Consider the following 14,873-nt stretch of genomic DNA (forward strand, 5'->3'; position numbering starts at 1 on the left):
CAGGTCCGGCACCTCAGCCAGGGCTGGAACTACAGAGATGACCGCCAGGAGGAGGCAAGAGGAGGAGGAAGAGACACCGGCCTCACAGAGGAGGCCAGAGGAGGAGGAGGAGGACGATGGCGATGAGGGCCCCAGTGGGCGAATGGGGCGAAGATTTACCAGTGAAGAAAATGCAGCGCTGGTTGATGAAGTGATCGTGCAATGGGATGTGTTATTTGGATGTCGATCCCATTGCATCAATGCTGCCAGACGCAAAAAAATCTGGCAGCTAGTAACAGACAAAGTTAACGCTGTACACAGAGATCACAACACTGTGTACAAGCGCTTCAGTGACCTGAAGCGTTGGATGCGGGCGAAGTTTGCTGCCAGGAGAGCAAAGGCCCAGAAGACCGGCGGTGGCCCTTTACCATCTTTGAGGCTCCAGCCTTATGAACGCCGGCTTCTGGCCATTATGGGCAGAGAGGTGTGTGAAGGTTTAGAAGGCTCACATGACACAGACTGGAGAAGTAAGTACATTTTAATACACAACATTCTTACTGCTTTTATCCACATTCTTATCATTTGCCTAAATAACTCATTTCCCCTTTGTCATTTAGCTTCTTTCCTTAAATATTGCTCCTGTTTGCCATTAGAGGATTTTATGTTTCCAGGATTCTTGTTTGTTTTTATAGTAGTTAATTACGTGCAGCTGTAACATTGCCAAAAAGGCAAACGTTTATTAACCATTTCCCTACTAGAACAGAAATGTTTATAAAGTGGATTAAAAGGGTTGTTGAGCTTGAAGTTAACTTTTGAACCATGTTATGTTATCATTTTAGACAGTCATATCATTCTATTCCAGTCTGTGATTTCTAGGAATATATGGTTGCTATGGTAATTTACATCCTAGCAACCACTTTTTCAAAATTGTCTACTGTAGAGCTTATATAAAAAAAAAAACAGAATATTGGGTACCAGAGGAAAACATTACTTTAAGGTTAACAAACCCTTTAACTTCAGTGTGTAAAAGTGTGAAGCAACATATGTAGAGCCTACAGCAGCTGTATTGTCACTTATTACATTCTGTGCTTCTCACATCATTGCAAACAGGGCCTTTGTGTCATGTATTTAACTTTTCAACCTTAGCATCTCCCTTGCAGTGCCCTGATAGACTCCACTTGGACTTTAAACATATCATTTCCTCCCCCATTACATTTGAGTTATTATTTTAAAGGCTAACTTAAATATTTTAGAAACATGTTGTAGGTTTGTCCATCAGCCTAATAAACAAGTACAATTGTAGTAGCTTATGACTGACAAATTTTTTTGGCACTTTTCTTAATTGCAGCACCACCGCGGACAGTGCCACAACCCACGGACAGTGACCAGGACCAGGACCTTGATCCTCAGCAGCCCCAGGAGGAGGGTGAGGCTGCAGAGAGCCCTAGAGCCCCACAAGCTCAAGGTACAGACATGTTTGTGTTTGTGGCCAATGTAGTTGCTTCCTCAAATTGTTTGCAACATTACTAATGTCCAATTTCACATTACAGAACATCGAGCTCCCCGGCGTGCCCAGTCGCCAGCCGTGCTACCTGTGGTGCCCCCCAGACGTAAGAACCCTTCCTTTATTTGTCTGTGTCCCAAAGATGCAAAGAACATTTACTGAGTCCCTTATGCAGCCTACTTATGTGCCTCTTCAGTGTTAATGAAAAGCAGTAGGTTGTTAAAGACAGATTTTGGATAGAATATACATTTTGCCCATTTCCTTATGCGACCAAAGTGTCAATTATATCAGATTGTTCTGCTGCTCTGGCTCTGCATCTCTCCCTTCCTCTTCCTGTGCCCCCCCATTCTGACTGTCAGCCTGAAATCACCATACAGTGCTACTACTATTTCACTCTCTCTCAGCCCCACTTTAAAATCCTACTGATGTCTTTGTGACTGCCCTTGACTATTGGCTCTGCTCAGCGTACATTCTCACCTGTTGACTCGACACTTTTCTTTTTCCTTCTACATGGTCCATCTTGCTCCCCCTCACTCCAAGCCATCCACCGTCTCAAGATTTACTCTGGCTCCTCATGCCTCATAGTAGTTTTCTCACTCCATGCTGTCTCTCGGGTCTCCCTTTCCACTTGCAGGTTCCCTCTCTGTTCTTGCTCCCACCTCCTATACCACCCCTCTGTCAAGTTTCACTCCCCTCTCCCAGGTTCAATCACCACTCTCATTGTGTGTCTCATACTATCTCCTTAACTTGCAGCTGATGACAAACAAGGCAAACAAAAAACACATATATTTTGACTAGATTACACATTAATGTTCCATTTCAAATCCAGTATTGGAATGATTTAGCCCCCCCCACACCCAAACATGGAAACACCCAACACCAATTTATCTTCTAAGATTATCTTTGTGAGCTTCCTTTCCCACCTTTGTTTTTTTGTTATGGGTTATGCACATGTCCAATAAATTTAGCGATGTTTATATTTGTTTTTTGTTGTAGGTGATGCTGCTGAAGCAGGTGCTGCAGCTCCTGCTGCTGCTGCACCAATTGGGGGACCACCACAGGAGCAACCACAGCGACTGGCTGAGAGACGTGGGCAGTATGTGGGGCTTATGCAACTTCTCATCCAACAGCAACGCCGCAACAGTCTCTGGATGCGAAGATGGTTTGCTCACATCCATGCCGGCTTCCGTGATGGGATGCAGAGCATGGAGCAAACCTTCCAGAGCATGGAGCAAACCCTCCAAAGAAGCATCCAGGACCTGGTGGCGGCTATTCGGGAAGTGGCTCAACAACCACGGGGTTCTGCTGAGGGTCCAGTCCCTGGTCCTGCTGCTGCTCCCCCTCCACCCCCTGCATCTCCTCAGCAGCGCAGAGGAAGGGGGCGTGGAAGGGGACAAGGTCCTGTCCGAGGGGATAAGCGCAAACGTCCCTAACTCCAGTCTGTGTCACTTCTCAAACTGACACTGGCCTCTTTGCCCATTTTATCCTGGCAAAGAACTTCGCCCAATTCACGCTTCAGGTGTGACTTTGTCCGTTACCCAGCAATGGGACTGACATCCAAACAACACATCCCATTGTTTTAGACCATGCTGCATTCTCTTCACTGAGGGGTGCCATTTTAAGATCTATTGGCACCCTTTCCAATAACATCTGGAAAAGCACTTACAAACATCAAAGTGCATTTGCTCTAACATATTTCTATAGTAATGCTGCAGTGTTTCCCAAAACATTCACTTGGGCCAAAAATGTTACATGTAAGGCTCAAAGAATTGAAATACTACTCTTTTGCTTGTGTATTTTTCACTAATTACTTCAAACATAACATATGTTAACATATGCTACCTCTGGCCTACTTTGGCTACCCAGCACTCCTAATAGGTGCCAACGCCTACTACCTCCTCCTCCTCCTCCACCTGTGCTCATTCAATAGCAAGTCCTAGGTGTATGATATGCCTTATAGGCACAAATGGTTGTTACTTTGCACAAGAAGTTATGTGGCCTACCTCTGGCCTACTTTGGCTACCCAGCACTCCTAATAGGTGCCAACGCCTACTACCTCCTCCTCCTCCTCCTCCTCCTCCTCCACCTCCTCCTCCACCTCCTCCTCCACCTGTGCTCATCCAATAGCAAGTCCTAGGTGTATGATATGCCTTATAGGCACAAATGGTTGTTACTTTGCACTATCAAGCATTGTTGGGTGTCCAACACTCTACCTGGCCAGCACTAATCTCATATTGTTGATTTTCAACTGGCCAAATTGTCATATTGACAAGTGTTAGTTGTACATCATATTGATTGTTATATTATTGTTTTTGATACAAGCTTATCAGGGCCACATTTTTGGATACTGTTTAATGTAAAGTTGGCCATGATGAATCCTGGGGTGCATTAGCAATGTTATGCAACAAATGCTTTGTAAAACCTTTGTAAAGCTTTTGCCCTTTAGTGGTCTATAGGGGCTGCTATATTTTGAAATATATGTTGAGAACAAATTCCTTCCAGCTAAGGTACATATTTTAAGGTTTTCAAATAACTATTGTATGTTCCAAAAACAAAGAAACAAACTTTCTACTGATATATATTGTCTTTTTATTGTTGTTCAACTGTTTTGGATTTTGACCAAGATTGTGTCAGTAAAGCCACTAAAACATTACTGGGTGTGTTTGTTTTTTATTTTTTGACAAGGTGCTAGTCCAAAATAGTAACATGGGTAATGTCATTTCAAGCAAGAAAACAGAAGAAGCCATACCTGTGGATCAAACAAGAAACATGCATTAACACAAATCCAAACAAATTTAAGTAGCCACACAAAAGCCTGTCATTGCTAAACAAACACTGCCACTTACTGATATTTTATTGAAAGGTCACTCCACCCAGGTTCAAATGAGCCAAACAGCTTTCAGTTCATCACATCTGTCGGTTGTGTTGAGTCCAATTTAGTGGGTCAGGAAAAGTTTGCACATGGAGAGGCTGCAAAGTCACGTCAATAATATGGTAAGTTGTTAGCAATATATTTTTAAATTCCCTGAGTAATTCCTAAATACCTGAATAACGGAGTTTGAGGCGTGGCCAGTCAGTCAGTGTCCATGTCTGTATCCTCTGTGGGCAAGTACCAAGATAATAAAGTAGAGTACGACACACATGAACCACAACCATAACACAGTAGGAGGCCAGAAAGCTGAAATGACAAGTACAGATAATGCTTTCTCTTGAATATGTGTATACACATGGAAATTTGTTTATCATCTCATCATTTTTCTGCTTACAGCATAAGATGTTACAGGAAAGCATTCACTGCTAGGGGCACGCCAGCACATCACCATCAGCAGGCTGTTCATTTGGAAGAAAAGTATAAAAAATTGTTTACTTTCCAGATATCCATTCCAAACAATTTCATTTCCCAACAATCATATAAGGCCTAATAATTGAGATTGGTTATAAAGACCTGACATATAACACTCATGACAAGGCAAACATATTAAGGCCAAACAACTGACCTAGGAATTAATGGGTTTCAGACATTATTGAGTTGATCTAGATCATGACATTACTAAACCTCATTACAGGGGAGCGCAGGAGTAGACGCATGCAGTTGTTTTCAATGGGGCTGTACAGATTGAGACGCAACATGCCAAATTTCTCTTGTGTTTGTGGAGTACAGTCCCATTTCAAACAACTGAATGCGTCTACTCCTGTGCTCCGCTGGGGCTAAACACAAAAACAGAACGCAGGGGAGCGCAGCTTCAAATGCTCGTGTGAAAGAGGGCTAAAGGTTAAGCAAATGACCAGATTTACATTGTAAAAACATGGTTTGAAAGGTAACTCACAAGATTGCAAACAATCACAAAAAAAGCACTTAGGAATAGGGCCCAAAAAATATGTACCACTATTTGGCCCTTGAGAAGTCTTAAGTAGTACAAATTAACTATTTTTGTGTGGTTTGTTCAACTTACAACTAAAAGTGGGCACGGATGAGCCTTTCACGCACTCTTCTTCCCTCTGGTTGGTTGTCCCTCTGTCTGGCAACATACCCCTCAATCTCAGGTTCCAGGTCATCATCAATGTCTGCAGGTAATCCATGCTGCCTTGCCACATTATGCAGCATGGCACAGACAGTGATGATTTGTGAAACCTTCTGGGGGGAATAAAGCAGAGCTCCCCCAGTGACTGAGAGGCATCGGAAGCGAGATTTGAGCACCCCAAAGAGGCGCTCAATGATATTACGTGTCTTCCGATGGGCACGATTGTACCTACGTTGGGCAGGTGTTTGGGCAAACCTCACAGGGGTCATCAACCAAGGCAGAAGTCCATATCCTGCGTCTCCTAAAAATGTAAACCAAAATATATTATAGTAATTGATTCCAGTTGTCTGTTGTGTTGACTATTCCAATGGTGTAGTTATGTCCATTGTGTAGTAGTACAATCTTTACAAACAGATCTACACACATTCTTTGCTGTTGGGGTACTTACTTTACCCCTTTTGTTAGCCAAACAACATTGCTGGCACAATAAAAGAGGGAATTCCCCTCCCCCCAAATTTCAAAAATTGTGTGTGTGCAGATCCATTAAGAAATCATCCACTTAACACATCTCACCTGTAAACTGAATCAGGTGGCAAGAATTAAAAGCCCTAACAAAGTTAGCTGATTGAACTAAACTACAGGTCCCAAGATGCATAGTGCATCTATTGTAGCCAGACTGAAAATAGGGCAACATTTCTGGAAAATACATACATATCACCTTTAAAATAATATTTGAAGTGTCTTTGTATGAAATTGCAAATATAACTTACCCACAAGCCAGCCGTCCGGCATTTCTCCTCGGGTAAAGAGGCCATGGAGAGCTGACTGACGCAGGATAGTGGCATCATGGACACTTCCAGGAAAGTCACATCTCACACTCATGATGCGCATGTTGGAATCACACACCACCTGCACATTGATGGAATGGGAGCGCTTACGATTTCGGTAGCGCTCCTGCTGATGGCGAGGTGGTGTGAGCGCAACATGAGTGCAATCAATGGCTCCTAGGCAATTTGGAAATTGGCCAATTAGGAAAAAATCCTGTTTTAATCTTATCCACTCTGCCTGAGTTGAGGGGAAGGAAATGAGCCTTCGCGAGTGCTGCAGTAGTGCCGTGAGCACTTGTGTTAGTATCCTGCTAAAGGTGGGCTGGCTCATGCCAATGAGGCATGAAGAAACCTGCTGGAAACTGCCAGTGCCCAGGAAATGCAAAACTGCAAGCAGCTTGCACATCCCAGGCACTGCCTGAGACCGTGCCGTCACAGGTTCAATGGCCTCACTGATGAGACCATAAACCTGCACTATGGCGGCACGACTCAGGCGGAACATCCTCACAACCTCATCATCAGACAACTCGTCCATAGAAAGTACAGGTCTCCTGAAGTGACGAGGCTGCCTGATCCTAATAGGGACAAGGTGTTCCTGCTCCTCATCCTGCTCTTCTGCCTCCAAAATGGCGGCTACCAAAAATTCCATTTTTTAAACTTTCTTACTCAAATGGCATCTGGTGGGGGGGTTTTTATAAGTAAGCCAGTGTTTCCCAGCATTCCATGCAACTTGGAAACATTTAACCATTTAGTGAAGCGTAAGGATAGATAGGGCCAATTAATATTTGAATTGATGTTGTAAAAAAATATAAATCAAAAATTATGTTTTAAGCCATTGATACTTGAAAATCTTAGCTTAGATTCTGATAGATGCCAAAACAAACATGTTTCTGGTGTCAGTATTTATTTTAATGTAATTCCCCAAACCTCTAGTGCAGCCACAACTAAAAAACAGTTTCTAACAGTTTATAAAGTGATCCCTAGGTGTCACTATACACCCACAACAGTGGAGAGCACCAGCAAAAAAAATCGAAGGAAATCGAATAGGCGAAGATGGGTTACTTCGATCGTTCGATTCGAACCATATCATATTCGAATGTCGAAGTCCAAAATCAACTTCGGTAGGTCAAAGATGGGGTACAAATAAAACTTCGGGTGAAGATTTCATAAATAAGGTATCCTTCGAGTCGAATAGGCGAACTAATACATCCTTCGATAATCGTACTTGTCCACTTCGATTATCGAATTTGACTATTTACCTGATCGGAGGATTGCTTCGACCGTTCGAATCGAAGGTCGAATTCGAAGTAAAAAAACAGTCGAGGCTTAGTGAATTTGCCCCTAAATCTTTAAGATTATTGAAAGGATTAGTTGGAGGCATTCCTTTGAAAGAAATGTGACTTCGTAGGAGCACAGCCGAGCATTGTCCTACGCGTGGGCACAAAGTGTAATGTATTACTTTTGAGTAGTGCTGGCACGTCATGTGAGGTGTATATGATAACACTGGGAACAATCACATGTGAATAGAGTTTTTCTACAGATGCTGCACAAGCGCATATGTTACGTTCACAAGAAGTGAAAGCTTGTTCTATGGGTGTAAAAATTCCTGAAAAGTGTCATAATACATCCCTCTTGTTGGGTGGCCACTGCCGCCCAACAGATTGCGTTTGCAAAAACGTACATGTAGATAGGCTCACAGCGGTTCGGCAAATGGAGTTGTGGGGCCTGCAAAATATCAGACATTAGACATTCAAGAGCTGTAGAGTCAGATTGAGACAGAGAGACAGAAGCATAGCCAGGAGGATTGCCTTTGAGGTATTTTCTGAAAGGAAGTATGCGAGAACTGTAAGCAGGAATCCATAAGCGACAGAAGTTAAACAGACCCAAAACACTGCGTAATTCTTTGACTGAGGTAGGTAGATGCATACGTTGGACATCAGTGAGCACCTGGGGGCCCATGAGTTTGGCTCCCTTGCTGAGTGTCATGCCTAGAAAAGTAACTGAGGTTTGACAAAATTGCAGCTTTGAACGATTGACCTTGTAACCACATGTATGCAAATGCAAAAGTAAGGCACGAGTGTAGTGTTGGCACAGTTCAGCAGTGTCTGCAGAAAGCAGAAGGTCGTCAACATACTGGATTAGAAAAACAGAAGTAGGTAAAAGGTCAGTGAAAGTTTGCAGATCAGTCGCGAGTACACGGCTGAAGATCGAGGGACTGTCAGCTCCGCCCATTACGAGGCTGGTCCACTGGTAACGGTTATTGTTGTAGGTGAATGCAAAAAGTGGTCTGGATTGTTGAGATAAAGGAATGCAATAAAATGCTTGGGATAAATCCAAAACTGAATTATATTCCTTTAAGGGGTTGTCTTGTAAGAGAGTGGCAGGGTTGGCAACAACGGGGAACTCTGCTGCGACTACTTCATTTAACTTCCGTAAGTCATGGACTATACGGTAGGAGCCATTTGGCTTCTGTACTGGGTACAAAGGAGTGTTATAAGGAGAGTCACTTGGTTCAATTATGCCGTGATGCAAAAGTAGGTTAATTTCATCTGCCACACCCTGAATGGACTGGGCTTTAAGTGGGTACTGTGGTACCTTGGGGCCATCACACCCTGGACGTAAATTAATTTGCACCTCTTCAACTGAAACGGCCTTACCAAAAGGTGACTCGGGTGTGGCCCAGACTGCTTTAGGTATATCTTCAAATGAATCAACTGAATCTGCAGGAGAAGGGACAGTAGTTGCAAACAATACAGTTGGATGTGAGACAGCAAAATCAAGAATGATGTAAGCTTTGGTTAACAGGTCTCTGCCTAGCAAATTGACAGGACATGCAGGTGCATAGACAAAAGCATGTAGACAGGTGATATTCCCAATTGTCACTGGAACTTCAGAGGTGAATTGGTTTAGCTGAGGCTTACCATCAAATCCTGTAGTGGAGACTGTTTGGGAAGAAAGGGTTAAACCAGCAGGAAGTACAGAGAGAACAGATACTGTAGCGCCTGAGTCAAGCAAAAAACATGTAGGCATTTCTGCTATAGAAACAGTGAGAAAAGGTTCTTCCGTGGACATGGGAACCCGTAAAAGCATAGACAGTCATTGAGATTGGTTCCTGGGTGGAGACCAATTAGGAAAAGATTGAACATTGGAATTGTTGCGAGATTGAAAGTTAGATTGAAAGTTAGGAGAGTTATACTGATTGCCAAATCGTTTTGGACTACGGCATACATGGGCATAATGTCCTGGCTTGTGACAGTTGAAACAGACACCCTTGGGTGTGTTATTGGCTTTAAAAGCACCAGATGTCCCTCTATTAGGGTTGTTAAATTGACCACCGGACTGAACATTTGCAAAAAAGGTAGGAAAATCTTTTAAAAATTCCCTAAAAGAATAGGACTCAGTGGTGGGTGTTGGTTCTGGTGTTTGTTCTGCGGGCTTACTTTCAGGCTTGATTTCTCCCTCTTGGAGTTCCTTAATTTGCAAGGACATGAGTTTATGCTGGGTGTTTTTGAAATCCTTCTCTGCCTTTTTACTGTCTTCCTCATAGATTTTATGGTAGTGAAGGATATGAGTATAAATCTCCTTCCATGATTTGGCATCTAAGCCGACTATAGCATCTAGTTTTTTCTGTAAGGCGGCTGGGAAACCTTTACGGAGGGCCTGATAAACAAGTGGCACTACATTTGGTTCGTAAGGATCCATTCCTGTTTCTTGTGCCCATTGATCTAAGAATTCTGAAATGTGTTTAGTTATGTCTGCACTTTCAGGGAGAGAAGTATTCATTAGTTTCCCGAAATCCTTGTGAGTGGGATAACAAACTCTGAGAGCTGCAAAAAGGTCTGTAAGGGTTAAATTCAGCTCCGTCGTGAGAATCTGAGGACAGAACAATATGAGGAAGTCCTGCCTCGTTCCATATGGACTGCGCTGAGCGTCCAAGAATTTGAGCTAGTAATGCTTTTAGATCGCCTAAGCATAGAGACATGCCGGCAGTTAGTCTTTCAAATTTAGATATCCAGGGGTCTGCCCCCCTTAACAGAGGCGGCAGAGCCCTGATTATCCCTTCCACATCGGCAAAGTTCCAAGGGACATATTTAAGTCCTTTGGTAGTATGCATAAGAGGATACATCTGTTTGGGTGAGAGTGAGACAATGTTAGCAAGTGCTCTCAGATTTTCATATTTCTCCCAAATGCTAAGACCATTAATCATGTATTGTCTATCCCAATTTGGATCTCCCATGCCTCCTCGGATACAGAGGCGTGCTGTATTCAAGTTACGGGTGTCCAGAGCTCCCTCTCTAGGAAATGGGGTAACATTAGGTTTTAAAGATTCTGACCAGCCGGCCAGATTGTCAACCCATGGATCTACAAAAGTGCTATCCCCCCCTTCTCCTCGGATTACTACATCCTTTGGGGAGAATGAATTTTGTTTTGGAGTGGTGTTTTTTGGTCTTGTAACAATAGTTGCCAAGACTAGTTGTCGGGGCTTCCGCATCTTCTAATATGGGCATTTCATCCTCTTCCTCGTCAAAAGACATGCTAGCGAGAGGTGTATGTGCCCTGACTTCAGGGCGATTTCCCGTAGGAGTCTGAAAACCCTGACGAGGAGGTGCTGTGTTAACGGGGGTTTGGTGTGCAGCATCCTCAATAGGACAAAAGGGGTTGGTTTTGCTAAGCTTAAGACGCCCTGAGACGTCTGCCCAGTATGAGTCCTCGTTACTGGCATGTGGCACTGTCTGCAAGTTTGTTAGTGGGGGAAGTGCCGGGGCAGTATAGCCCTGTGCTACCCTAGGATTGCCAATAGGCGTGTTTAGGGCAGTCTGTAATTGCTCCTGTGCGTCCATGTTAAGGACGGGATATAATTTGGCTGAACTCGGAGCAGTGTCTATGTTGGCTTGTTCAGCTGGGGCATATGCAGGTGGTTTTTCTGGGTATTGCTGAGCATATGCTTGCCAGACATCATGGCATGCGGTATGTGCTATTAATTCTTTGCCCTTACATTTAACATTGGATCTGTTTTAACAGGCTAGCTAGATCTGTAGGGAGAATGCTGCAGTTTTCTGGCCAGGAAAACGTGGCATCCTTACTTGTACCCCACTTAACCCATGCTTTGTGACATGTTACAAGAGCCTTACGACATAAGGGGTTTTGGGCACACACCTTAGCCAGAAGTTCTGGGGGAGGTTTAGGTTTAAGCATATTAAACATATCGCCTCCAATAGTAAATAAGAAGAACCAAATTTAACAAGGCGAAAAAAATAAGATTGCTTCAAACGCTAGGTTGTATTTGGAAGAATTACTATCTTCTTCTGTTGAAAGCATAAGAAATCTCCCTAACAAAGAAAGTGGGAGTGTGTCTGTAGTGTTTTTACAGTGTGGGACTTACAAACTGAGTGTAAGGGGAGAAAATAGATTTGAAGCTGCAGATGTTTGACACCTAGATGCTTCTAGGGCTCTCTTTTGACATATGCAGATTCAAACAGACAGGAAAGTGATTCACACACCACACGCTAAAGAATTTCCTTCAGAAAACCTAGTTTTCCGTTTTCTGGCCTGTTAGGTCGCCCTATAAACAGGAACCGCAGAAAAACTCCTAAACAGCAAGCAGACTCTGAGATAGAGTCACGGATTCCCTTATGGACACTATCACACAGTTTACAATTAAACTAAAGTTATTCACGCACTCGGTTGATTCCGGAGGGTGTGGGTTCCAGTTTCAACCACAATCATTCAATCACAACAGTCAGGGATCCTTTGTCATTCATACATCAACATGCATGTGTAATTTCTATGACAGAATTTTTTCTTCTTAATCTAACTGCTCATGATAAGGAACTAGGTACATACAAATTACAAAAACAGTAAGGAAAAAAGCGTATTCCTATCATGAACGGCAGAATATCAGAACTGGTTAGTACAACACTTAACACAATAATAAGCAGTAAAAATAGACTAGAAAATTACATTGATGCTCACCTTATATCAGAGCCTTCCGCGCGAGTATCATTCATCCATGAGTAAAGCTTCACGGGTAGTCTCCTGTCACCTGTAGAAGCAGGAGCTCTCTTCTTGCCTGAAGATCCGACTGAAAAACTTGGGCGTCCAGGAATATCACGTCGGGGTCACCAAATGTTGTTATATTTGTACCTCTATGACCTCGTACGTAAAGCAAAACCACGAAATAGTGCAAGTTCAAATACAATGAGGTAGTTTATTGTGTCCAAAATACAAGACAATAGGTTTTGCCTGGGGAAGCAGTCGTGTGTCACCTGGGTGGTACCTGAATGCTTTCCAAGGATACTCCCATATAACATAAGTTTATATACCCATTTTGTCATAGATGGGGGGTGATAAAAAATGTGAGTATGCCAATACCATACATAGTCTGACTCCTCCTTGTACAATTAATGTCTAAATGATTTACTTAGTCTTACATGTTATCAAAGGAATGTGGTAACATACTGTGCCTAGCTCCAACGGTCCACAGCCTCGCAATCAGCTATTGGCTAACCAAGGCCATTGTGGTATTTCAAGTAATTTGAGCAGCAGTTCAGCAAGAAGGGGCCCCAACAGACAGACTGGCGTTATGCTGACACTCTGGAATTTAAGAAACAGAGTGATGATCTTTTGTTTGTATGGCCTAGTATAAGCTATATGATTGACCATTGTCCACAGTAGACCATTAGTCCATCCTGCCCTTGGGCCTTATAGCGTTATGGCGTCGTAGAGGGCGGGGGTGACAAATATCAACCCTCTGACACTAGCCATTCGTCCGTCATAGGAATTGGACCGTTCCCGATATATTTTTTAATTACAGCATTTTAACCAGTGCTTGGGAACAGGTCGATCTGCTTTCCCCCAATGACAGTGCCAATGTGATCGCACTCCTGTGGTTATTCATCCTCTCACGGTAAGTAGTAGTGGTGTTCCCCACATAGTGTAAACCGCAGGGACACCATGCCATATCAACAACATGGTCTGTGGTACATGTTAGTCTGTAATTAATCAAGAATTTTTTGCCAGTCCGGAGGTGTGTGAATTGAGAACCCTGTAACATCCCATTGCATGTCAGGCAGTTTGAACACTTAAAACAGCCATTTTTAAGTGGTTTGTTTAGCCATGTAAGACCACTTTTGGGTTCTGCTAGTACATCTTTTACAACCAGGAGATCACTTAAATTACGTCCTCTTTTATACGCTAGAAGGGGTCGTTTTTTGTCAAAAAAGGGAAGATTTTTTTATCTGTTAACTATCTCCCACCTGGCAGATATGGCATCCTTGAACTGTGTGCTCACCGTAGTCCATTCTGATGTAAAAATCAGGTCAGGTTGGGGTCTCTTGGCCACTTTCGTTTCCAACAGGCTATTTTGGGTCCATTGTTTTGCTCGCTGCAATTGTTCATCAATCAGCTTAGCGGGATATCCCTGCAACGAAACTGGTCAGCTAGGATAGAGAGTTGACTTGTAGCATTATCCAGATCAGTGTTATTCCTTATGACTCTAAGGAACTGCGAATAGAGGACCCCTCGGGACATATGCGGGGGGTGGTGTGAACTGGCAAACATCAGACTATTTCTGTCTGTAGGTTTTTTGTAAAGTGTGGTGCCTAGATTTTCCCTATCTTTATATATTGTCAAGATCATGGATTTTCAAGGCCTCCGTAAAGGTTAGGAGTTGTTCCGTCGTGCCTGACCACAGTAACAAGAGATCGTCAATGTAGCGCTTGTAAAACACCAAGTTATTCCCACCCATTGGTAACAAATATTCTGTCTCATAATACTCCATATATAAGTTGGCAAAAGAGGGCGGGCGCAACATTCGAACCCATTGCCGTACCAGACACTTGAAGGAAAAAACAATCTTGGAACATGAAGTAATTGTGACAATGTAGAAATTGTGTCAGCTTAAATGCCCCAATTTCACAGATAAAGAGGTGCACGTACCATCAGTGGTCCATCCTCCACTCCAATGTAGTAAAAACGTTTCAGCACAGCACCTTGAGGTTAAAAATGCCTTTATTCAAATTCACATGGCAGACCCGTTCAGCAACGTTTCAGGCCTATATGCGGCCTTTTATCAAGCTCACGTAACACTGGCCAGCTGGCCCTTTTATAGACAATATTTCGCCACCTACTGGTTACAAACTAACATGACCATATATGTCGTTTATACAGTGGTTACAAATCCTTAGTAACTAAATGGATACAATGTCACAGTAATAGTAGAAACTTTTTTAAATTCTGTATGGAAAACAGGCCTGATCACTTGTTCAGAAAAAATCTGAAAGATAAATGTTAAAAACAAAATTTAGCGAAAAATAGCTTGGAGATCATACTCCCTATTTAACCCTTGCGGGGTAAGTGTCTCTAATTTTCTAATCCATATTGCTTCTTTCCTGAGTAATGCTCCCCCCCACGTCTCAGACTAGGGACATGGTCGACCACTTGACATTTAAGCTGGTGTATGCCGTGACCAGCTTCCAAATAATGAGATGCAACTGCTTGTTCCCTTTTGCCGGTTCTGATTGCGGATTTGTGCTCCCTCAT

General features: G+C 43.1%; 1 protein-coding gene and 1 long non-coding RNA gene across 2 annotated transcripts; one reads left to right on the plus strand and one right to left on the minus strand.

The window, feature by feature from the left end:
• Positions 1–421: 421 nt before the first annotated feature.
• On the plus strand, positions 422–2,944 carry LOC121394511. The gene is made up of 4 exons (XM_041565679.1): positions 422–506; positions 1,328–1,444; positions 1,530–1,589; positions 2,480–2,944. The coding sequence occupies exons 1-4, from the start codon at positions 489–491 to the stop codon at positions 2,942–2,944; spliced, it is 660 nt and encodes a 219-aa protein (XP_041421613.1). The 5' UTR covers positions 422–488.
• A 1,219-nt stretch (positions 2,945–4,163) lies between these two features.
• Positions 4,164–5,937, minus strand: LOC121394846. The gene is made up of 5 exons (XR_005962033.1): positions 5,437–5,937; positions 4,750–4,813; positions 4,528–4,661; positions 4,330–4,453; positions 4,164–4,232 (listed from the first exon to the last, which is right to left on the minus strand). It is a non-coding gene; the product is annotated as an uncharacterized LOC121394846 (long non-coding RNA).
• Positions 5,938–14,873: the final 8,936 nt, after the last annotated feature.

This window comes from Xenopus laevis, chromosome 6L, assembly GCF_017654675.1.
Source record: "Xenopus laevis strain J_2021 chromosome 6L, Xenopus_laevis_v10.1, whole genome shotgun sequence".
In the NCBI taxonomy this organism is placed as follows: Eukaryota; Metazoa; Chordata; class Amphibia; order Anura; family Pipidae; genus Xenopus; species Xenopus laevis.

What these genes read in the sequence shown, in the direction of transcription:
- LOC121394511 (XM_041565679.1), top strand. An exon ending in TAGAGCCCCACAAGCTCAAG is followed by an intron (nt 1,445 to 1,529) that starts GTACAGACATGT and finishes TTCACATTACAG; the next exon opens with AACATCGAGCTCCCCGGCGT. An exon ending in ACCTGTGGTGCCCCCCAGAC is followed by an intron (nt 1,590 to 2,479) that starts GTAAGAACCCTT and finishes TTTTTGTTGTAG; the next exon opens with GTGATGCTGCTGAAGCAGGT.